This window comes from Molossus molossus, unplaced genomic scaffold, assembly GCF_014108415.1.
Source record: "Molossus molossus isolate mMolMol1 unplaced genomic scaffold, mMolMol1.p scaffold_m16_p_12, whole genome shotgun sequence".
NCBI lineage: Eukaryota > Metazoa > Chordata > Mammalia > Chiroptera > Molossidae > Molossus > Molossus molossus.
In genome coordinates, this window is record NW_023425347.1 from 57,559,595 (window position 1) to 57,586,134 (window position 26,540).

General features: G+C 39.5%; 1 protein-coding gene across 1 annotated transcript in view; it reads right to left on the bottom strand.

The window, feature by feature from the left end:
* PATJ (PATJ crumbs cell polarity complex component) overlaps positions 1-26,540 on the bottom strand; it is a 332,328-nt gene that overhangs the window by 103,936 nt on the left and 201,852 nt on the right. Inside the window, exon 29 of the mRNA XM_036256685.1 lies at positions 14,863-14,954. Coding sequence (XP_036112578.1) covers positions 14,863-14,954 — 92 coding nt within the window. The remainder of the gene's footprint in view (positions 1-14,862; positions 14,955-26,540) is intronic.

Here is a 26,540-nt window from a genome sequence, read left to right on the forward strand (position 1 = left end):
TATTTTTCCTTCATAGCACACCATAAATGTCATTTCCTGAAACAAGACTTCTAGGATCTCCATTATATGCTTATAGCACCCTATGCAACGATCACAGATCTGTTTCCTTCATAATTTACCTAACTGACTTGTATGAACATCTGCTTCAACTATGTCTTCCTCCTGAGGGTAAGCACCCCAAGGACAAGATGCATGTTCGTTCTTCTCTCTGTTACATCATCTAGGGCAAATCACAGTGCCTGGCAAGTAGTTTGTACTTAACATAGCTATTAAAAAAAAAAAGTAATAATCACTTCAATAAGGAGACAGAGGTAGGAGTTTTAATTCTAGCTATAGGATTTGGGGCAAATAACTTCTAAGAGAATCACTTTCCTAATCTCGTAAGTAGGTTGAACTGTACAAATCTTAAACTGATAAATTCTTGTGGAATGCGGCAGAGTATAAACAAGAGATGAAGTCTAGGTGCCATTTTTTGCTCTAACCTTTTCAGATTCTTGGATTATCTAGCATACCAGCCAAATCAAAGCAAAAGGGAGAAGAACCAAAACTGATACAGAGTAGCAACATAGCTCCCTTTTTCTGACAGCACTACGGATGCCTTGAGCTTACATTATCATGTTAAGAGATGGCTCCGGTTTTTCAGGGAGTACAATCCATTCCTCAGCAGTTTGCTCCTACACAGAAGCAGCAGCCAGTCACCGGTGGGTAAGTAATAGCATTTTCCCCAGTGGTAATTTCCTTTCCTATTCAGTTTCCTCCATCGAATCACACAATAAAGCTCAGCTCTAGCTTATAGCCAAAAGCCAACAGGACATATCTACTCAGGATCCAATGCCCACGGACAGAATGTATTTGGCAGTCATTAAGCAGATGGCTTTTCCTGTCTCTTTCAAAGGTTACCAGCATTAAAAATACGGCTGTACGTAAATTCTTATTGAGAAATCACGATTAACTGGACAAAGTTAGCTCAAATCAGCCAAGTTATCTTTTCACAATTTAATGGTTTTTCCCAAATTAGTATGACTTTAATGTCCTTTAAAGTCCCTATTAATTTCTTTAAGCCTCACAGAATAGAAAACCTACAATTACTCTCAATGGAGAGAAGAAAGCTGCTAACAGAAGTTATGGTTCATAATCCTCTATAATCCACTTACTAATGATGTTCACACACTTCAGCATCAGCAAGTGGATATCTGACTGGGCAGCAATTTCAAGGAGACAGAAGTAGAAAGAGAGAGACCAAAGGAGAGAACCCATTTAGACCTCAAACAAGCAATTAACCTGAGTGACTCCTGGGGACCCGCTGACCCCTCATAGTCTATGATTCTCATACCTAATGAAATCTGTTTGCTTTATAATTAACTTTTCCTTTCCAATGTAATTAACAAGTTTCTTAGGCCCCAGTGCCCCATACAGGACATAATCAGAATTGTACTCATTTGTTGGTGTTTTTATAATTGTCTTTAACAGCTGCTGGGAGAGCAATAATGGAGTTCCACCATGGATGACAGTGAGCACAATTTTTCAGGGTAAGGAAGCCTGTAAGTGTGTGTCTTTATCGGTTTACCTGCCGTGCTCCATTAAAATTACTTGTGCTGTTCTTCCTTCCTTGCTAGACACAGAGATGGGATCTGATTTCTTCGTATCCCCAGCTGGTAGCTGACAGAGAGTAGGTGTACTATAAATGTCTGCTGAATGAAAGTGATCTTAATGAGGCAGGGAAAAGAGAGGAAGCAGAACTACTAACACTGTGCTCTGCTCTCCAAGCTGTTTCTGCGAGTTAATGACAGGATGCTGCCTGCAGTCACCCAATTGTCAGTATTTACCAAATTCATGGACATTTCTTGGGGTGTCTGCCCAGCTCACAGTGATTCTCTGGAGGGGCTACAGTAGCCATGTCCACACTGTGCCACTGATAGTCTGTCTCAACCTGTGGATGTAGGGGGCAGATACCTGTCTGAGTTTGGGCCAATAGATTCTTTCTCCCAGGAATTAAAAATTTAGAACAGATACACACAGATCAGGAGTGGAGTACCTAGATAATACCAATGGAAATCATATATAGTGTAAGACAACTATGTGCCATTCTGAAAAGATATCTAGACCTAAGCAGACCTCGGCAAAAATACAGTTCTGTCTACATTAGTTCTACCAGTAAGATGTAATGTAAGGAAGATACTAAATACTTCTTAAAATCTTGGTTTCTTAATCTATAAAATTGGGATAATGGCTTCTAATAGAATTGTGAGATGATGTATATGCCAGAGCCCTAAGACATGATAACAATAGTTAACATTTAATATTTTATGGTTCTATGATGTTCAGTCTCAGATATTGAAATTTTTAGATGCTAAGTCCTCAGTCACTCTTAACTCATTCAGCCATCAACCCTTCTATCCAAAGAAATCACCAAGTCTAATGATTTAATTCTAAAGACGTCATCCTTTCTTGTCTTTCCTTCTAGTCCTATTTTCCCCATCTTAATTCACATACTTTCACATGGCCTGGACTGACAACAGTGGTTCTACTTGTTTCCTTTTTCTGCTTTCTCTGAGTCTCAATAAACATGTCATTCCCCTTTCAACTGTGAACCCCTTAATTGCCCTGTCAGCAACCAAGTCTCAAAATACAATCTCAATAACCCAACATCATAGAGTTCTCTCTGTTGGTGCTTGTTTTGCCTGATGTATAGTTATTTATTTGCATGTCTTAGAAGTTCTTGGAGTACTTACTTAACTCTATGGTTTTATATAACATCTGACAAACAGTAGGTACTCAATAATGTTTGAGTTAAATTCATTCATGCAGTCCTGGCTGGTGTGGCTCTGTTGGTTGGAGCATCATACTATACACCGAAAGGTGGTGGGTTCGATTCTCAGTCAGGGCACATAACCAGGTTGTGGGTTGGATCCCTGTTGGGATGCATACAGGAGGCAACCAATCGATGTTTCCCTCTCTCTCTTCCTCCTTCTAAAAGATCAATTTAAAATTATAAATAAATAAATTCATGCAGTTTGGATTAAATTCTTTCCCATGTTAAGACTACCCACATAACATTAAACAGTAATCTTGCTTTCCTTTGAAATTCTAAACTTATATGGCTTTTTCAACAACTTGATTTTTAAACATTTATTTTATTTTTTCCACCACCATTTATGCCTTCTATGTCCCCTTCTACCTCTACCCACCTCCACCGCAATCACCACACTGTTGTCCATATCCATGAGTCCTCTCTTGTTTTTCTAACTGAAATAAGCCAGTGAGAGAAAGACAAATACCATAAGATTCCATTCATATGTAGAATTTAATGAATAAACTGAACTACCAAGCAAAATAGAGACACTCAGAGAGAGAGAGTAGGTGGACAGTTCTGGTGGGGGGCAGGTCTTGGTGGTGTTTGGAGGGATTGAGTAAAAAAGGAAAAAAGAGACAGAACTCAGTAGGTTCATTTTATTCTTCTAAGAACACTTCACTACATCCTTGGAAACACATACATGTTATATAGAGGGAGCTGTTGATAAAACACTGTATGTTTATTTCTCATTCATCATAGCTGTAACTTTAATTCAAATTGTAATGAGATTTCATTAACATGTTATTTGAAACATCAATCCAAAACCATTGACTAATTCCTTAGGATAAATTGGGATACTCTCTCCAATGTAAACTCTGAACAAACACTACAAATTGTGGTCAAAAGAAAGATTAGTGGGCTATGAGGAGAACATACGTATTCTCAGGAAAGCACAATGAGCCCATGACAACAATTTCTGAATGAGGAAAAAAAAAATCTGATATATGGGTGGTATGTATTTATAGAATCTCTTAACTTTCACTTTATCAGGGACTGAGTTATCTCTAAGGAGCATTTATACTTCTTTTAAAAGAGAAAGTGTGTTCTATCCTGAAATCCATATAGAATCTCAAGGGATCTCAAATAGCTAAAACAATTTTGAAAAACAAACAAACAAGTTGGAGGTCTCACCCTTCCTGATTTCAAAATTTATTACAGAGCTATAGTAACCAAAATAATGCAGTACTGATATTAAGACAGACATATGGACCAGAGGAACAGAATAGAGAGCCCTGAAATAAACCCTCATATATACGATCAAATGGTTTTCAACAAGGGTACCAAGACTGTTCGATGGGGAAAAGGATATTCTTTTCAACAAATGGTTCTTGGAAAATGGGATATCCACATGCAAAAGAAGGATGTTGGATCCTTCCCTTACGCCACATACAAAAGTTAACTCAAATAGAGCAAAGACCTAAATGTAAGAGCTAAAACTATAAAACTCTTAGAAGAAAACATAGGGAAAGGCTTCATTACATTGGATTTGACAATGATTTCTTTGATATGACATCAAAAGCATAAGCAACAACAACAAAGAATGGATAAATTGGTCTACATCAAAATGAAAAACTGCTGTGCATCAAAGGAAGCAATCAGCAGAGTGAGCAGGCAACCTATGGAAAGGGAGAAAATATTTGCAAATCATGAATCTGATAAGGGGTTAATATCCAGAACATTAAAGAATTGCTACAACTCAATAACAACAAAACAACCTGATTAAAAAATATGTGAAGGATTTGAAAAGACATTTCTCCAAAGGATATATACAAATGGCTAATAAACACATGAAAAGATATCAACAGCACTAATCATCAGAGAAGTGCAAATCAAAACTATGATGAGATACCACTTTGCCCTCATCGGAATGGCTGCTATGAAACAAACAGAAAATAAGTGTTGGTGAGGTTTTGGAGAAAGTGGAACCTTTTGTCCACTCTTGGTAGTAATGTAATATGGTGCAGCTGCTTTGGAGGATAGTAGGATCATTTCTCAAAAAATTAAAAATAGAGCTTGGCCGTGTGGCTCAGTGGTTGAGCACTGACCCATGCACCAAGAGGTTGCCGGTTTGATTCCTGGTCAGGGCACATGCCCAGGTTGTGGGCCCGATCCCCAGTGGCACATGTAGGAGGCGGCCAATCGATGTTCTGTCTCACTGATGTTTCTATCTCTCTCACATCAATAAAGGAAAAAATAAATTAAAAATAGAATTACCATATGGCCCTGGTCAGTTTGGCTCAGCAGATAGAGCATTGGCCTGCGGTCCAGAGAGACCCGAGTTTGGTTCCTGCTAAGGGCACATACCTTGGTTGCAGTTTGTCCCCGGCCCTGGTTGGTCGTGTGGGTGGCAGCCACTCGATGTATCTCTTTTATATTGATGTTTCTTTCTCTCTCTCTCTCTCTCTCTCTCTCTCTCTCTCTCTCTCTCTCTTCTTTTCTCTCCCTCCTACTCTCTGAACAAAAAATAGAAAAATGTCCTCGAGCGAGGATAAAAAAAAAAAAAAAATTACCATATGATTCAGCAATCCCACTCCTGGAAATATATCCACAATAATTGAGAGTAGGATCTCAAAGAGACATTTGTATACTTATGTTCATAGCATTATTCACAATAGTCAAAGGGCAAAGTAACCCAAGTGTCCCTGGAGAGAAGAATGAATAAACAAATGTGCTATATACATATAAAGGAATATTATTCAGCGTTTAAAAAGAAAGGAAATTCTGACACATGCTACAACAAGGATGAACCATAAAAACATTGTAAGTGAAATAACCGGTAACAAAAGGACAAATACTATATGATTCTTCTTTTATGAGGTACATAGTATAGTTAAATTCAGAGACAGAAAGTACAATGGTGGTTGCCAGAGGCTGAAGGGAGGGGAGAAAGAAGAGTTATTTTTAAAGGGGAACAGTTTCACTTTTGCAAGATGCAAAGAGCTCTGGAGATGGGTGGTGGTGGTGGTGGTTGTACAACAGTGGAAATGTACTTAATGCCACTGAACTGTACACTTAAAATGGTTAAGATGGTAAATTTTATTATGCATATTTCACCGCAGTTTAAAAATATTAACTAAGCAAGACAAAAAAAGTACAAGTGTGATGAGAATATGTTTGAATTATTTAGAATGTAACTGAAGATCATCATTGTCTTCAGGATGGCTCTGGTCTCGCCACTTGAAATTTCACTTTCACAAAACCCATGGGATCTTATTTTATGCCAACAAAATAGCATTATATCAAAAGCAGAAGTTGTGAATTCAGGCTGGATTGCTGAGTAGATCGACTTAATTTCTTTGCAGCCTGTTCTAAAGTGATTACAACTACAATCTAGTATCTAGTATAAGATTTAGGTATTCAGACCTCGAAGTCAAATAAATGAGGAACACATGAACACAACTAAACAGGCATTGACAGTCTTTTCTGATCATGTTAAATACAATGATGTGAAATGCATGTGCACAGGAAAAAAATCAACTACTTCTGCTCTTTTTTATCATTATTATTATTATTATTATTATTTTTATCCTCACCTGAGGACATTTTTTCATTTTTTGTTCAGATAGAGTGGGAGGGAGAGAAAGGAAGAGAGAGAGAGAGAAACATCGATGTGAAAGGGACACGTTGAGTGGTTGCCACCTGCACGACCCAACCAGGGCCAAGGACAGAGTGCAACCGAGGTACATGCCCTTAGCGGCAACCGAACCTGGGTCTCTGGACCACAGGCTGATGCTCTAACCGCTGAGCCAAACCGGCCAGGGCTACTTCTGCTCTATTAATTGAAACATGACAACAAATTAACATTCAGCCAGGAAACCTTCATGTAAACGAACCAGAAGTAATATCTAAAACAAAGCAAATCACATCTCAGTAGGAGCAAAACAACTTTCTGAAAAGAATCCAGAAGATATTTCTAACTATCTGAACAAACTGAATAGTTTCCTGTTTCCAACTGGAAGAAACCACCAAAATAGCTGAATATGTTGAATTTGAAATAAATGTCCAATGACAGTGGAATTATGAACGCTATTTATTTGACACGCCAAACAGTCGGTAATGAGGGCTGCTGGGAGTCACTCTGCCTCCAGACTCACATTTTACACAGGTGGCTCCAGGTAAGTTCTAAGCGCAGGCCGTGAGAGGAAAAGCAGCTCATAAAAGATCTGGTAGTGCAGATTGGTGGGGGCTCATGTGGGAGCCTAGGACTAGGTAGGATAGATGACTTGGCCTAATAAGTTTTTCAAAGAGATTCTTTTTAAAAGGCAGTGTAGTAGGTATCGTGTGCCATTCCTCTCTTTGTCCTGGCTAGCAAAGTCCAAATATTGTTTTGATATCCAGCCCTCAGCATAAGGCAATGTGAGGGGAAATGTGACACTCCCACCCCCAGGTATAAATCCAGGATAGGACCTGCCTGATTCCTCTGAGATAATCATGGAAATTTTACTTCAAGATCCACTGAATGCTTTGGCAATAGAAGCACATCATACTGGAGATCCTTAATAGAGACTTGTTCAGTGGTCTGTGCTCTGCTAAAGAAGTCTAGAGTATACAGCCCTGGCCGGTTTGGCTCAGCGGTTAGAGCGCCAGCTTGCGGTCCTGAGAGACCCGGGTTCGGTTCCCGCTAAGGGCATGTACCTTGGTTGCAGTTTGTCCCCGGCTCTGGTCAGTCGTGCGGGTGGCAGCCACTCGATGTGTCCCTTCACGTCGATGTTTCTCTCTCTCTCTCTCTGTTCCTCTCTCTCCCTCCCACTCTACCCGAACAAAAAATGGAAAAATGTCCTCGGGTGAGGATTAAAAAAAAAAAAAAAAAGAAGTCTAGAGTATACAAATCAAGGCTAAAAGCCTAAATGTGACAAGAAAATGTACAGAGGAAACCAAATATCTCACTCTGGTTGCTCATGGTTTGTTCAGATAGCTCTACTTTTATCACCCTTCCCATACATTAGGATTCTTTGTCAACAAGCAAAGCAATAGAAATGAATTTGGGCCAACTTAAGAAAGGAAATGCACTAGAGGGATATTGGGATCTCACAAAATACAGGCAGACTATACAGTCAGACTTGGAACAGATAGGAACTACGAGACCTTCAGAGGACAAGGAAGCAGGAAGCAGAATGATATTATAGTAGGAACTTCTTTCTTTTTTTTTTTTTGTTATCCTCACCCGAGGACATTTTTTCCATTTTTTTGTTCAGGTAGAGTGGGAGGGAGAGAGAGAGAGAGAGAGAAACATCGATGTGAAAGGGACACATTGAGTGGCTGCCACCCGCCCGACCAACCAGGGCCGGGGACAAACTGCAACCAAGGTACATGCCCTTAGCGGGAACCGAACCCAGGTCTCTCGGGACCGCAGGCCGATGCTCTAACCGCTGAGCCAAACCGGCCAGGGCTATTTTACCATTTTTTGTACAGACAGTGGGAGGGAGAGAGAGGAAGAGAGAGGGAAACATCGATGTGAAAGGGACACATTGAGTGGCCGCCAAACCGCACGACCAACCAGGGCCGGGGACAAACTGCAACCAAGGTACATGCCCTTAGCAGGAACCGAACCCGGGTCTCTCCGCACCGCAGGTGGACGCTCTAACCACTGAGCAAAACCGGCCAGGGCTATAGTAGGAACTTCTGATCAAGGTGCTGTGGCTCCAGGAATAAACGCCATTCATACAAAACCACTCACCGTGTTTGCTTTCTGTTCTAAACCTAAGGTGTCCTGTTCACATGACCACCCACTGGTCACACCTTGGCAATGAGAAGATCTGCCTCCTTCAGCTTCCACGGAGGGAGATGGCATCTAGATTTACTGTTTTTACTGTTCCACCATACTAATACATCATGTGTGTGTGTGAGAGAGAAAGAAAGAGAATGTGTTTGGGGGAGTGGGGTCTATCAAAGGAAACAGGCATATAAACATTAACCGGCAAAAAAAAAAAAAAAAGCCCACATCGTCCCTGTTACCATCACAATGAGGTGTTTGAGTGACACAAGTGGAACAAATATAACCCCTAATTTCCACAAGCTGGTACTATGTTAAGAACAAAGAGGAGCAGCAAAAAAAAGAAAAAAAATTACCAACCCTATCCTTGAAATAACAAAATTGATTTTCAAAGATATTTGGCAAGTTATACCAGAAAGACAGGCTTGTTCTTTGATAGCAATACTTACCTAATTCACTGGATTCACCTAATTCATGAATGGCCCTGTAAAATCTTTGGTCATTTCAGACTACCTACCTTAACTACTCTCCAAGGAAGAAAATTTATGGCTACTGTGGATATTCAAAGGGATATGCTGTAGGCTTTCAAAAAAGATGCTAGAAATGTATGATTCAATGGAATCAGAACTGGATTTAACAGAGCTTCCCAAGGGTGTCCAGGTATGTCAAAGGAAACAATGATTCTAATTTGGACATATAATTTGCAATGTCTGACAAAAGAGCAAAACACAAAACCCTTCAACTACACCTTATTCTTTCACTAAAAGGCTTATAAATTCTACTTACAAATATAAAATAAATAATTGAAAGTACTATTTACTATAGATACTACAGGAAACAGCACTGAAACAAGAATCAGCATTTCAGAGCCCTTGAGAGACTCATATGGGTCTACCAGATGGTCTAACTAAACAGCAACTGATGAGCCTTGAGGTTGCTGGCATGGATCCCTACTTCCTACTGAAGTTCATTGCTAATGTAATAGGCCTCTTCTATCCCATGAATCACATTTTATTGTGCACGTGAAAATGGGCATTGCATGCTTTAATATTTCATGAGTCAGAAAGATGGTTCCTTACAGTATTTAAAACACACAGCAGCCCTGGCCGGTTTTGCTCAGCAGTTAGAGCATCAGCCTGCGGTCCGGAGAGACCCAGGTTCGGTTCCCGCTAAGGGCATGTACCTCGGTTGCAGTTTGTCCCTGGCCCTGGTTGGTCGTGTGGGTGGCAGCCACTCGATGTGTCCCTTTCACATGGATGTTTCCCCCCTCTCTCTCTTTCTCCCTCCCACTCTATCTGTGCAAAAAATGAAAAAATGTCCTCAGGTGAGGATTAAAAAAAACAACAAAAAACACAGCATACACAGCTGTCCTTATCTAATGGTACTTTCTTAAAGAAGGGCCACTGTTTCCCTGCAAGTAAATGTTCAGGTATACTGGGTAAAACATCCAATTCTAAAAACATATAGGTTTCTATACATACTTTGTTTTCACTTACATATCCTTTAGGTCTCAACTTAAGCACCTTTTTCTGTGATATTTTCCCTTAGGCTCCCCAACTAGGTTAGGTTCATGTCCTATGCTGTCCCTATACAACCACAGCAGTTATGTCACTGTAAGGTACTGGGTGGTTGCCTCTCTGCCTCCTTCGTTAGGGCAGAGATTGGGTCGCTGACCACACAGCACCAGCACAAATAGGCACTCAGCAAATGCTTGTTGCATAAATGTTTGAATATTTCTTTATGAAAGTAAAACTCATGATTGTGCCCACCATCTTTCCCCCTCATCTTTATCAAAACTAGATATACAGAATCAAGAGAGCACAAAAAGATTTTAAAAACAGGCGTTCAGTTTACTTCTTCAGATGGACTTCCCCCAGACAGGACTCTGACAGTCACATTACTTTCAAGTCAGTATCATCTTTTAGGGATATGGCCAGAGGATGATGAGCCACACTATATTTTTAATTACAAAATCAAGACATATGCTCAACTGATACAGAAAGGCGGATCCCATGGTGAGCCCACTTTTACTCAGTAGGGCTTGACAGCTAGCACTAAATCCAAGGGTTTCAGTTTCATTTGGCCTCCTTAAGACCCAGGAGTTTTTACACAGTACATGATTTCCACGTGTAATTAAGTAATGGAGAGTGAGTTGTTACTCGTGACATTTCATTTTTGATAGTGAGGGAATGCATGACAAGAGCTGCAGGCAAGATCATTAATCTCCTTGGATCCCTGCACTGCAAAATACAGCAATCCCTTCCTCATTGTACTAATATAGCTCTCCTCCTGTACTTAAATTGGTGTACTTGTGTGCAGAGGATACAATGAATAGGAAAACCCACAGAACTAAATGTGTCGTGCATAGTAAGAATCCAGACTGAAATATACCTCTGGATGATCCAGAGTAAAAAAATTAGTATATCAAAGTCCCTATATGTAGCTTAGAGCACAATTATGTGACCTGTAGATTGTCCAAAATCTAATAATGTGGGGGAAAAAAGAGTCATGTATACATAGCAGCAACTTACTAACTTTCATTAATGACTCAAAGACCCTTTGTGAATTATAGATCAATTAGTACATGAATAAGTACAAGTGTTAAAAGAATATGGCCCTGGCTGGTTTGGCTCAGCGGTTAGAGCGTTGGCCTGCGGTCCTGAGAGACCCGGGTTCGGTTTCCGCTAAGGGCGTGTACCTCGGTTGCAGTTTGTCCCCGGCCCTGGTCGGTTGTGCGGGTGGCAGCCACTCGATGTGTCCCTTTCGCATCAATGTTTCTCTCTCTCTCTGTTCCTCTCTCTCCCTCCCACTCTACCTGAACAAAAAATGGAAAAATGTCCTCCGGTGAGGATTAAAAAAAAAAGAATATGCAAAGACATGCTCACACAAATGTACATCACTATAGACTAAAGGCCCCAGTGAATCAATATGTTGCCTGTAGCATATTTTAACAGGTTTCTGTGATTACTGCTAATCATACTATTTGTGGCCAGTTCCCAATTTTATCGCAATTGTCAACATATTTGAAAAGAGTTGCCAAGGTATAAAAGTCAAAAACCTCTATATACTGGAAATGCACAGAGAATCAATGATTTCAATTAAGGAAGAAAATATTGTCAAATAGCAGCACTAACTGTAAAGAAATACAATTTATAAAAATAAGTTTTTACAGTGATAATATATCTAACACAGTACAGGTTATGCAATTTAAAAGTATAATATCTGTTGTGCTGACAAAATTCAAGCGTTAACTTCCCAAAACTTGATAACAAGTCAATATTTAACTGCTCCAGGATTTGGTTCCAAAGGGGCAAAATTGGGGTTCTTGTAACAATAGGCTGAAAGAGATTGAAAGATGCACCTACATGGCTAATGAACTGGACAGTCAGCCTGGAGGAGACAAGATGATATGCTGATTAGCACCTACAATGCACAGGTTACCACACCAGAACAGGACACCATTGCCATTCTGCCTCCACTGCTGATATACAGAGCTGACGAGCAATATGTTTCTCGATTTCCTTAAGTGCTTTAGATTCTGAAACTAGTTGACATAACTTATCCAGTAAAATCTAATATATTTTATTGACATAACGATTAATTCATGTTGCCCTGGCCAGTTTGGCTCAGCGGTTAGAGCGTCGGCCTGCGGTCCAGAGAGACCCGGGTTCGGTTCCTGCTAAGGGCGCGTACCTCAGTTGCAATTTGTCCCTGGCCCTGGTTGGACTTGCGGGTGGCAACCACTTGATGTGTCCCTTTCACGTCGATGTTTCTCTCTCTCTCTTTTCCTCTCTCTCCTTCCACTCTATCTGAACAAAAAATGGAAAAAATGTCGAGGATAAAAAAAAAAATTAATTCATGCTAATTAGATTTCTCTGTATACGTTACTCAATTGAATAGTGTTCTACTAAAAAAACACACACCAAAATACAAACAGTGTTCTACTCCTTGTTAGAATATCAGGCCATCACTAAAAGAAGACGGAGGAGGAGGTGCAGGAGCATCAGCTGATAGAGAACAAAATGAGATGTTTTAGGTAGATGTTTTGTCCATATCTCTTATTCTAACATTTACCAGGAATGGTTTGATATGATGTCTGTGGCTATCTCTTCCAGTGTTTCATCATCTCTCTTTTTTGATTTTTATTGATTTGTAGAGCGAGGAAGGGAAAGAGGGAAAAGGAGAAGCAGAGGGTATGGAGGGGGAGCAGAGGGTACAGAGGGGGAGGAGGAGGGCGAGAGAAAGAGAAACATTTATGTGAGTGAGAAACAATGATCAGCTGCCTCCAATCAGGGATGGAGCCTGAAACCTGGGCATGTGCCCTGACCCTGCCCCCTTTTGGTGTATGGGACAATGCTCCAACCAACTGAGCCACACCACCAGCCAGGGCCTAAACTTTTTTTTTGTAATTAAAATTTTTTAATTTTTCAATTAAAGTTCACCTTCAACATTATTTGGTATTGATCTCAGGTGTACAGCACAATGGCCAGACAATCATACTCTTCCCCAAGTGTTCTGCCTAATAGTCCCATCATCCTAAACTCTTGTGTGGCTGACCTTTCCTCAAGTCTGTTCATCTTTCCATCATCTAAGTCTAATTGTGTAACCTCTGGCAACAGGATGGCCAAAGAAACCCAAAAAGAAGATCTGTGACTAACAGAAAAGGTCAAGGTGAGTAAGCCAGAGGATGTCATCTTAACTCACAAAGACATACAAGAAGGAGAAAGGTTTCTCCCTCTGGAAACAAGAGTAAAAAACTGGAAGGCCAGAAAATGCTAGTGAGTAAGAGAAAAAGCTGCCAATGTGTGATTTCTTTAAGAGCAAAGCAGCCACACCCCCCTGAGGCTGAAGTGATGGTGTGGGAATATTTCAGTCACCTACAGGAGTGCCCATATCTGGGAATAAAATTACTTCTTAAATCCCCGTGGTCCCCTGGGATTGGATAGGTTTTACCGACAGGTAAGAGAATTGGAAGAAGAAGAATCACCATCATAAAATACCAGTTAACACTCTTTCAGCCTTTGCTCTAGGCTAGACAAACATTTCACATTTTGAAAATAATCACAACGAGGTAGGTGCTTTATTATTTCCATTTTACAAATAAATGAGGTCCAGAAAGAAAAGAGAGCAGCAGTAAACATACAGAGTTAGTTATGTCACCTAAAAATAAAGATAATTCAGATTTACCTGTCATTTTAGTCCAATAACAGAATCAAAGCTCACTCCACTGCTGCTGAGGCACTGGGGTCTGCCACCAACGAGGAGCCCCAGTTGCGATCCACTTCTGCCAGAAAGGCTCAGTCAGCTAGCAAGCGAGGTACAGGGTCATGTGGAGGCCCAAACACACCAGGTACCTCTGCACAGCAGAGCTCACATCTCCTCTCTGCATTTCTCACCAGCACTCTTAATATTAAACTCCTAAGTTTCCCTGGATTCTGTTTTCCTGCCTATTCTTTGATGAAGACATGAATGAGTCAGCACATATAGATGATGGTGATGGAGGAGGAGAAGGTAGAAGCTGCTATTGTATTTATAGAGAGAGTAATCAGACCCAGGAAGAGAAGATTAAAAAAATTTTTTTTGATTACAGATGTTCCTCCTTTTCCCCCCATTGACACCCTCCTCCCGATACCCCCCCCCCCCCAGCATTGTTGTCTATGTCCATGGTTATGCATACATGCATGTAAGTTTTGTGGTTTATCTCTTTCCTCTCCTCCAACCCACTCTTCTGAGATTTGTCAGTCTGTACCCTACTTCTATGTCTCTGGGTCTATTTTGTTCATCAACTTGTTTTGTTCATTATATTCCACAAATAAGTGAGGTCATGTGATACTTGGAAGAGAAGAATCTTTAAAAATGGAAATACAAACACTGGTTTCAACTACCAATACTATCATGTGAAACATGAACAACAATCTATACTTTTTCAAAAAAAATTATTCTTTATTGATTTTAGAGAGGGAGGAAGGGAGAGGGAATGATTGATAGAAACATCAGTGAGAGAGAACATCGATTGGCAGCCTCCTGCATGCCCTCCACTGGGGATCGGGCCCAAAACCTGGGCATGTGTCCTGACCAGGAATCGAACTGGTGACCTCTTGGTGCATGGGTCGACGCTCAAACACTGAGCCACACTGGCTGAGCCAATCTAGACTTTCTTGCAGTGATAGTTACAAAAAGAAAATGTATTTTTAGAATATAGTAATTTTGTTAAACAAACCAAAGATAAAATAGTGTTACATAAATAAGAGCAGCTCCAGAAGAGAACTCAGGTTTTATGATATATCTGTCTTACCTGATGAATACCAGCTTGACTTTGGACGGAGCAGTCTTAATAATGGCAGACGCATTCTGGTGACTTCTTCCATACAGAATCTGATTGTTTATCTGTTTGGGAAAAAAATAAAATGTACTTGTAAAAAATGCAATGCATATATTTTATATAAAATATATATGTATATAGTCATAAATTATATAAGAATATATCTATATACTTGGAATTAAACAATGAAGTCCATTCAATTTTAAGTGGCTACATGTAGGACTCTTCAGTGCCAAAAATCTCAATATTCTCTGTAGTATAAATTCAAACACTAATTCTAAACAGCTATTAAAATCTCTTAAATTCAGTTTTGAATGCAGTTAATAGAACACACAATCCTTGACCCTTTTGCTAAACATCAAGAGAGCAGTAGTTGAGCCTGATGCAAAAAGTTTATGATATATATTTCATTTCCTACAAAATGTAGAAAACAGACAGTGGTATTCACCAGCACTCTGGAGGGCCTATTAAACACGATGCTGTAAATGTGCCAAGGTTATTACATAACATAAATTTCGTTACTCCAGAGGAGGTAAATATTATATCCCCATTTTAAGTCAGATTTTAGATCAATTTCACAGAACCATTTTTTTTTTGGTTAATTCTCCCCTGAGGATATTTTCCCATAGATTTTTTTTTTTTTTTTTTAGATAGAGTGGAAGGGAGAGGGAGAGGAAGAAGGAGAGAGAGAGAGAGAGAGAGAGATAAACATTGATGTGAGAGAGACACATCAATTGGTTTCCTCCTGCATGACCCTGACCAGGGTCAGGGATCAAACCTGCAACCCAGCCCTGGCCAGTTTGGCTCAGTGGTTAGAGCGTCGGCCTGCGGTCCGGAGAGACCCGGGTTCGGTTCCCGCTAAGGGCACGCACTTCGGTTGCAGTTTGTCCCCGGCCCTGGTTGGTCGTGCGGGTGGCAGCCACTTGATGTGTCCCTTCACGTCGATGTTTCTCTCTCTCTCTCTGTTCCTCTCTCTCCCTCCCACTCTATCTGTACAAAAAATGGAAAAATATCCTCGGGTGAGGATAAAAAAACAACAACAAAAAACCTGCAACCCAGGCACGTGCCCTTGACTGGGAATTGAACCCATGGCCCTTTGGTCTGTGAGCTCTAATGGCTTAGCCAAACTGGCCAGAGTGAAACATTTTACTGTAAACAATAAGCCACGTGCTTTTATCCAAGATGAGGTGGAATTCACCTAAATATGATCTAAAAACATTCACATTCTAAATTTTCTCATTACAGATTTTTCCCACTGATAAACTATGATGATAGCCATAATCACTTTTTTTATTTCATCTATTGGCTTTTTCCCTTTTGTCTTTAACAAGTAGTTAATGGTCTATACTATACAGTCCCTATTTAACTGAGACCTTGATAATTTCTACTACTTAAGGGATGTATATACAGTATATTATATAAGGCATAGTAAAAAGGGATTTTGTTTTTTGTAATTAGCATCTAATTCATCTGTCCTTGATATCTCTGAAATTTTGCATTTGAAGACATAACCTGAAAAGGGTATCATTTTTTTTTTTTTTTTTTAATCCTCACCCGAGGGTATTTTTACATTTTTTGTACAGATAGAGTGGGAGGGAGAGAGAGGAAGGGAGAGAGAGAGAGAAACATCGATGTGAAGGGACACATCGAGTGGCTGCCACCCGCACGACCAACCAGGGCCGGGGACAAACTGCAACCGAAGTACGTGCCCTTAGCGGGAACCGAACCCGGGTCTCTCCAGACCGCAGGCCGACGCTCTAACCGCTGAGCCAAACCGGCCAGGGCGGGTATCATTTTTGTTATAACAGCTATAATGAGAAATTGTGTGGAACAAACACTTCAAAGGATGGAATGAAAATATAATATTTTGAACTAAATGGAGCTCATCCATCACCTTGAAGTAGTAAAGCCAGGATCCATATCAAAGGCCGCTGCAAGGACTAGTTTGAACACTTTCCTCAATATGTCTCTCATTCTATCAACTTTTGTTCTTCATCAACATAATCAATCTCCCAGAAATCCACTGATCTGCACATTGGCATTTCTCTGCACCTCAGTTTCCTCCTCTTTAAAAGAAATCTAAGCACCTACTTCATCAACTATTGAGAATTTAATGAGATAAAGGCTTTCATTTCATTTATAACAATCTTGATTACCCAAAGGATTTTTTAATTTTTATGTATTCAAAATGAATTGTCTTTTCTGTTAAAGTTTCTGCTGTTTTAATATAATGTATTAAAAATGTGTCCACCCTCTGTATGATACTACAATGACAGATACACACCATTATACATATATCCAAACCTACAGAATGTACAAGACCAAGAATGAACCCTAATGAGAACAATGGACTTGGGTCATTATGATATGATACGATATGTCAATGTAGATTCATCATTCGAAACAAATATACTACTCTGGAGGGGGACTGATAATGGGAGAGGCTGTGAATGTGGGGACGTGGGAGCACATGAGAAATCTCTGTAACTTCCTTTCAATTTTGCTTCTCTAAAAGAATAAAATACTTTTTTTAAAAAAAGTGCCCGCTCTCTAGATTATATATTTGCTCCTACTACTTTCTTGGTTTTGTTTATTTTTTAATTTTCTTATATTTGTATCTTCTTACCAAACTTAGTTATAAGGGAAATGGATAAATAAGTTATGTAATCATTGAGAATAATGTGGAAAAGCATACTCAGTGACACCATAGGAAATGTCTAAAATGTATTAAGGGGCAAAACGTCGTCACAAAACAGTATGTCTAGTACGATCACTTGTGTTTTTTTTGTTAACCATGTTCTTCAGTCTCTTTACCTGACAATGAACTACAAATGAGGATCTTTACATCACAATTTTAAAATGAGATGATGCCTGGAATGTGCCTAATTCGATGACTGGCGTTCGGGTTATTCTCTGCAAATGTCTTCCCCACTCTTCCTGGCCTCTGCCTTCAGAAAGTGTTTTCTAAACCTTGATCCAATCAAACCTTCCAGGCTTTGAATTTTATAGCACTAGGTTTAAAGTAATTTTTCTTGTTGCACTCACACCCTACCCGACCTGGTAAAGTCAATCTTTGCTGGGTGCTAAGTGTCAGTCGGGTACACAACATTTTATTGAACTGAACTAACCTTGACGGTAGGAACCAGTTTCCTGTTCTTGGCACTGCCCAGGGTGTCACACACAGCTTGCACACAGCGGCGCTCAGCGAGGAGGCACGAATCACACAGCCGTGAATGAAGTGGCACTTCCATGAATCACTGCTAGTGCGCTCTCTCTGTGGTGGCCTCTAGCCCTCAAAGTGACTGAGGTCTAATTGCATGTTTGAGCATATAAAGACTCGAGGTCTTTCATGTTTATGGATATGGGCCCCCATTTTGATAGACTAGAATACATGGTACTATTATTTTAAGAGGGAAACATTACAACCCAAATGAATAAAGCAGGTCGTTAATTTTAATTTACCTAAAAGGACATCTGAAGTTATGTCTTCCCGGTACCATTTCGGAATACTCAGGCTCTGGCAGTAGAAGGGAAAAGCATCTTGCTTGCTGTTGGGGTTTTTTCCAGGGCCAACAAATGTGCTTACTGCTAAGGTGGCTGCTCCCTGCAAGGCCAAAGGCCTTTCGAGAAGCTGCTCTTCGGTGGAAAAGTGGGAACAGGACAAGAAACTCGGGCATGTCCTGACCAGTTTGGCTCAGCGGTTGGAGCACTGGTCTATGGACCGAAGGGTCTCCTATTTGATTCCAGTCAAGGGCACGTACCTGGGTTGCAGGTTCAATCTCCGGCCCCAGTGGGGGTCATGCAGGAGACACCAATCAATGTCTCTCTCTCCCTCCCACCCTTTCACTCTCTCTAAAAATCAATGGGAAAACATCCTCGGGTGAGGATTAACAAACAGACAAAAAGGCAATAAAAATTAAAAAAAAAGAAACTCAGGGCAGGGTGAAACCTGATTCAACTGGATTAAGTGGAACAGAAAAAAGCAGGTCTCTGGATTAAGAAATCCAAGACAAAGCCTCTTTCTGGCCTCAGAAATGACACACTAGCCGCCTCTGCGAGGACGGTCTCTTGTGTTTCCTTAGGTCTTGCTCAATAGAAAACAATTTCACCATTTAAATAAAAAGTATATAGCTTCCAACTACAAAGGCAGTTTTTATATTTCTTCATCACTAAATGAAGCACACTCCAGAGAAAATTCAGTGACTAATTAGAAAGAATATGAAGTATTTTATGCATAATTAACTCGAGACTGTCACTCTGTTTCTGAGAAGGTCTGTTCTCTGAGGGCATTATTCTTTAAACAACAGATGTAGATCATCTTCTAGGTATAGCACAGGCAAAAAAGAAAGCATTCTACACTTCCTGAAAGTCTTTTAGGTTAATTCTTACTGATAATAGCTACTATTTACTGAGTGCTCACTCTGTGCCAACACTATGCTAAACTCTTGATGCACAGTATCTCATTTAAAGCTCACAACTACTGGGATATTTTGTACTTTCACCAGATGAGGAAACTGGAACGCCAAGAGCTTGAGTAATTTGCCCAAGGTGATTACCAATTAGTTTAAAAGCCTATAATCCTCAGGCACATTTGTACAGTACCCATAAAAATCAGACGATTTCTAAAGGTCATCTCTATAAAGATGTCTGTAAATCATCTCTAAGCAGAAACAGGAGGATGCTAGTCATCTAGTATCTTAGTACTGGAAGTTCTGAGGCACAACATTCAAAATCAAGCACTTCCCCACCATGCACAGGGGAAATGCCTGCTTGTGAACTGTGGGCCTTCTGAAGTCCCCAAAGCACTGTGGAGTCCCAATCAGACTGCACCTCTCTCCTTTGCAAATCAACTGCACCCTGAACGATGATATATACTCAATACACTTTTTCCCCCATTGTGTGTGTGTGTGTGTGTGTGTGTGTGTGTGTGTGTGTAATATATGTGTGTGTGTGTGTGTGTGTGTATGGACTGGCCACCTCTTTAACTTTTTCTGATCCAAGCAAAAGGAAAACTAATCCTATTTCATTTGGGGGCAAATACTGCTCCTATCCATTAAGAAAATGAGTGATCATTCCTATTATCTAGAAATTGGAATAACATTATTATTTTCCATTTACTTCCAGTAATCTAAGACGTAGAGAAACTAAGTGTCTTCCCCAAATTTCTCCTTTCAAAGATGACTCAGTGATATATGAAAATAATAAATTATTCAGATATGTCCTTATCTTTAATATTATCTCATAATGGTGAACTATCCTTAGTCCTGATTTGGTATTGCCATTTCACCCATAAAATAATCTGTTTTCTTAAAATCCGAGTACTAGAACTCTTCCATTCAAAGGTAAACAACTATCCTATTTTTTTCTAGAATAGTTCAGTTTATACAAGTTGTTCTAATTATTCATAGTGCTCCCTCTCAAAAATAACCCAGTGTAAAGGCACAGAAATTCCATTTCTTTAATATGACCTTTCTCCTTTCCTTTGGATTCAGACTGGCCTCATCTGGCACCTTGACTCACCTACCTCCTTCTCCCTACACATCCACTCCCTTAATCATTAAGCCCTCAGGACAATGAGGTTCTGGTCAGCATTAAATAATCTTAAGAACAAAGCCTCCTGTCTACTGACCACAGAGACAGAATTTCTGTCAAAGTAGAGATAACATCTAGGCCTCAGTTGTGTTTAAACTCCAGACCCAGAAAAGCGGAAGGCACCCCCCTTTTGAAGCCCACACCCTTTTGAAACCATGGCTGGCATTAGGACCAGATGTACTGATCAGCTGCCTCCTACCCAAGCGCTGACCGTAGCCACGACCCTACCTCCCTTTGTCACCACGATTAACGATTTCCCCCTTACATAACCCATGCCCTAGAAGCCAATGGGGAGCCAGGTCTTTGAACACGAGCTCACCTGTGACTCCTGGTTTGGTGCCATTTCCTTAAAAATAAACCTTTACTTTTTCAGCAGCAAACTCCTGCTCGTGTTTGATCGGGCTCTGATGTGCACAGGCGAACAAACCCCTTTAGTTTGGTAACACAAGTTTGGATGATATATTGTAGCTTTATCCCACGTTCATCATGCCATGATGATAGAAAGTGTATTTTACATGTTTTGTTCTCACTGATTGAGAAACTCAGACCAGATGGGGGTCTTTGCCAGCACACAATCATTTCTCTTTATAAGGGATGATCCTTCAAACCTTCCCATCACAAATACCATCCACAACAGTGGGCCACAGAGGTTTGCATCACTTGTCAGGATGCTCCAGGATGATGGGTGACATATGACACAGGCTGGGACAATCAAGATGCTCTCTGTTGGGGGGATTTAAATTGGGGCTGAGACACAGGCAATACTTCTCGACATCTTCTCTGAGCTTCTGCAAGATGGCCACATTCTGCCACATGGATGAAGGGGCAGGAAAAGACATCACGTCTGAGCCCCTGTGGACCCTGATCTTCACATCCCGGGAGGAACACCCATACCGTTACAATAAATTCTCCTTTTCGGTTAAATTACCTTGAACTAATTTCTATTTTTTATTTTCCAAAAACGTCTCTACAGATACAGACCCTGCAGCCCCCTAATTCTGAATATTAATGTGTACATCCAGGTGCCATGCCTCTCTCATCTCCTAGTCTTACACTCTCTCAGACACTGTTATTTTTACCTTGGCATTCAAGGGCAGGGGGGAGAAGGAAAAAAACAAAACAAAAAGGTTTTCTGTCCAAAGGAGCTTTCTATGTGCTTGACCCACAATTCTTATCTATGTTTGCCTTCCTCTTCTGATTACTGACCTAAAGGGCCTCTGAGATCCTCCACATGGTCATTGACTTCTATCTCAGCTCCATGATCTCTGGTGCCAGAAAGACACGCTTTTACCATTGATAAGGTAGCGCATCTTTTCCTAAGTTCTGAATTTCCAGTTCAGGGAAATGTCATTCAGGAGCACATTATAGCACCTGTAGATACTGAAGACAACAGCCTCCCAAGAGAAACACCTCATTTGTAAATCTTAGGTCATATTCTAATGGATTTTCATTGCAATTCATTTTCCCCTCCTGGGTTGGTTTTTGTCCCAGGAGTAAAACAAGACAACAACAAAAACAAACAAACAAAAAAACCCACACTGATTTGAGGTAAACACTCTATCTATTTAGGTACTAGAGATGGGATACTTAATTGCAATATTTTATAGTTTACAGAAGTTACAGTTAACTGAGAAAAGATTCAACAAAAGTAATGGATGTAAATCCTTTTGTGATATTATACAAACTTTCACTTTAGAAGTCTTTTAATGAGATTTATTTCAATAAAATTAATTATTCAAAAATATCATGAAGAAATAGGTTTTTAACTACTCTTATTTTTTCAGAGTTCAACTGAACATGGACATAAATTTATGCTGGAGAGCAGCTCAATTAAATCTATTAAAAAACTTACCAAATTGGACATAAATGTTAATTAATTTAAGCTCAGATGGCAAATATGAATTATACATAAATTAAAAGTTACTTCAAGCAACAGATTTGCCTGAGGTTTGGATATCGTGTAATAATATATTATGTTCAACCCCCCTCCTCCGCCCATGCTTTTATTAAAGTATAGGGATTTCTTATGAATAGTGACGATTATTACTAAGGAACTGAGTTGGGCTTTGGTAAATGGAATTGCTGACATTGCAATCTGAGAGTCCTCCTTACATCACTTTCAAATATATTTTAAAATGTACATTTCAAGACATTGGAATGTATAGGTTCTTTTTTTTTTAAATAATAAACTTTTATTGAGTATCACACATGCAAGAGAAAAGAACAAGTCGTAAGTGTTTACAACGTGATGAATCCTTTTATAGGTCAATTTTTAATCTAACAATTACACTTCTAAGAATTTACCCTAAAAAAAATAAAAAACCTGGGGTCATATGTCTGTCGTGGCTATACCTATAGTAGAGAAAAAATGAAAAACTATTTATCATCAACAAAAGATTTATGTTTGCCATCATACATCCGTAAGTGGAAAACTGTGCCATTAAAAGGAGGTGAAGGCGGATGATACAGATCCACTTTTCATTATTGAGTGAAAAGTGATAAAGATCAGGTAATCTATTCCTCATATTATTTTCATTTATGTAAAAGTTTCTGTTTGAGTCTAAAGAAATCACTGTGAGAATCTCCACTAAATGTCAGCAATGATGATATCTCTGCTGGGATTTAAAGTGACTTTCAATTTGTTTTTCTATGTTGATATTCTATAAGTACTTTGTAATAATACCATTTAATAAATGCTTACAACATACAAGGTGCACACACTACACACGCACATACACACATCTTAAATACATGGTTTCACTTAAGTCTCACACAAATCAGTAGAGGAATGCATTATTACCTCATTATACAGATGGAGAAATTGAGGCTTAGTGAGTTTAAGGAATTTGACCAATAAAACATATCTAAAGCTGATATTTATAGCAAATCTTTTGAGTTCAAATGCCCTTCCTGTTAGTAATTAAAAACATTTCTAAGGGTACTTATCTGGGGTGGGGGTGGGGGGAAGTCATAGGATAAGTAACACATTTTTAATCCTATGGGATTTTAAATCCAAGTAATAGTTTCACAAATAGAAATCCCAGGCCTAGAAATATTCCAATAAAAGCATACAGTTATGTGTTATATCCATCCATTTATTCTCTTATTCAACAGTCTGTACAAGTGATGAGGATACAGGAATTTTTATCATCTTCATCACAGAAGCTACCATGCATAGAGCACTAGTATGTTTTAGACACCAGATGCTCTGAAAGTCACTTGGTAGGAATTACTTTATTCAGTCAGATATGGTCCCTGCTCTCAAGCACCTAGTACTCTAATTAGTGACACAGCCTTTGGAACAAATCATCGCACTGCCATATGATGGATGTAGGCATAAAGCAAGAAGTGACTGTCTCTTCTTGGAGATGGGTGGGTTGGTCCTGATGAGCTGACAGGAGCTTAGCAGGCACAGGGGAGTGAGTGGTGGGAAGGGCTAACGAAAGGCATATGCAAAGAGCTGCAGCTATTATATGCAGTTATTATATTGTACACAGGTATTATAGTCTTTCTAGGAATTACAGGTATTTCAGCACTGCTATTGGGGGCCGGAGGTAGACTGACCGAAAGAATAGAGGTGACCAGGTCCTGTTCAAAGAGAACCTTGTGTACTTGCTGAATATTTTCCCTTTCCAAAAACCTTGGGCACCAGTCATCATAAAGAATGATCCTGCCCTGGCCGGTTTGGCTCAGCGGTTAGAGCGTCGGCCTGCGGTCCTGAGAGACCCCGGTTCAGTTCCCGCTAAGGGCGCGTACCTCGGTTGCAGTTTGTCCCCGGCCCTGGTTGGTCGTGCGGGTGGCAGCCACTCGATGTGTCCCTTTCACATCGATGTTTCTCTCTCTCTCTCTCTCTGTTCCTCTCTCTCCCTCCCACTCTACCTGAACAAAAAATGGAAAAATGTCCTCGGGTGAGGATAAAAAAAAAAAAAAAAAAAGAATGATCCTTACTTTCCAAACTGCTGCTTGTTTTACAGACGGGAAAACTAAATCGAAGTAAGGGGCACCAAGGCCAAGGATAAAACGGGGAAGATGACTAGAACTTACATGAAAACACAATTTCACCAGAATGAAAAATATTTCTGAATAAATGATCACGTTAATTTTTTCTCAAAACGACAAAATAATATACATCAAGATCCAATATCTTAATACTTTGGGCATAGGAGCAGGTTTTGAGGATTATGTTTAATGGATACAGTGCTGAAATGAGGTCTTCTGCAACTTCAGTTTAATCTATTTCTTCTGCAGTACAATGTTCCCAAAGAAACGCATTCATTTAAAAAGCTTGAGCGTGAAAGATTTATTTTCTCTCAAGCAAAACTAATTAAATTAAAATACCGTCTAAAGGCAAAGTAATAGTAATATGTAGCTCACATCTTTCTAAATTTGATATATTGGAAAATAGTAAGATATACTTTTGTCTCCTAAATACTAACAATTTTGAAAGGAAGCAGAGAAATAGGTTTATGTGTGGCTCTGGTTTTTAGTGTTTCTGTGGAAGTTGGCCAATTGCTATAGGTTGGTTCATTGACCAAATAAAGTAGGTGCCTGTAGATAATTTCCTACGACCTTAAGGGCATAGGAAGGAATAAGTAACGGGAGGCAGAAATATCTACCTCTTAACAGCTCATTAATATTGCAGGGAATCAGGTTTTCCTTGGAGGCTGAGGCATTACAGCCTAATTCTATTAATGGTACTGGTAGTCACATCAATAAATAGCATTCAGGTGACCTGACCTAGAATTCCTTCTTCCAAGAATATCAGCACATTCTAAGAGTTAAGACACTCCCCTACTAGTAATGCCCAGTTTAATGTTTGTTTCTTTCATACAAATAATCTGATTAGAGTTCTATTCTCTTATTGAAAGTTTTTTCTCTTGCCTTCAAAATATTTTCCTTCTCTCTCTCTCTCCCTCTCTCTCCCTCTCCCTTCCTCTCTCTCTAAAATCAACCAATAAGTAATAACAAAAAAAATTTTCCTTGCTGCCTCTGTACACATAGCCCAAAACCCAGTCAACCTGTTTTTTCCCTCCTCTTTTTAACATCAATCTTGTCAGTGAATCAATGCTAGAGAGGCAGGATTATATCATATACATTTGCTAACGTTGAAAGCACATCCCACATAAAGTCTGGCAGTGCCACACAGCTCAGCATGACAGACAGGTAAGGTAGGTGCTCCTGAGTTTTTGTAATGAGGACATGAAGACTCACAAACGTAGTGACTTGTGCAAGGGTTCTCGAGGTAAGGTAGTGGCAGAGTCAGAATCCAAATTCAAGTTTCCTAAGGACACCTATGAAAAAAGCCTACAACTAAGATCTATTTAATTATCTGACATTAAATGCCTTTCTTCTGAGACTGCGATTGAAAAACAAGAACAAAAGGAGGATTTAGGACAACTTGAATTCAAGACTTGCTATAAAGCTACGATAATCAAGACAGTATGGTAATGGTATAAATGATAAACAGATTAATTGAAGAGAACTGAGAGTCCAAAAACAGACACACTGTCATATGTCTCTTTAATATTTGACAAAGGTGAAAGAAATTCAAGGGGAAAGAAAAGTCTTTTCAACATATGTTGCGGGTACAACTGGATACTCACAATGGCAAAAATAAACCTCAATCCCTATCTTACACCACACACAAAATTTAATTCAAGATGTATCTTAGAAATAAACATAAAAGCTAAAACTATCAAGTTTTCAAAACAACAACAAAAAAACATAGGATAATGTTTTTGCAACCTGATGGTAGGCAAAGATTCTCAGCTAGGACAGTAACTATAAAAGAAAAAATAAATTAATAAGATTTCATGATAGCTAAGAACTTCTATACATAAAAAGATATCGTTAAGGAAAGTAGATAAGCCAGATTGAGAGGAAAGATTCATAAGTCATATATCTGATAACTATCTACTATCCAGAATATAAAGAACTCCTACATTCAAATCAATTATAAAAAGACAAAAACCTAATTAAGAAAGGAAAGAAGATTTGAATAGACACTCCACAAAAGAATATATCTGAATGGCTGCTAAACACAAGAATGTTCAACATAA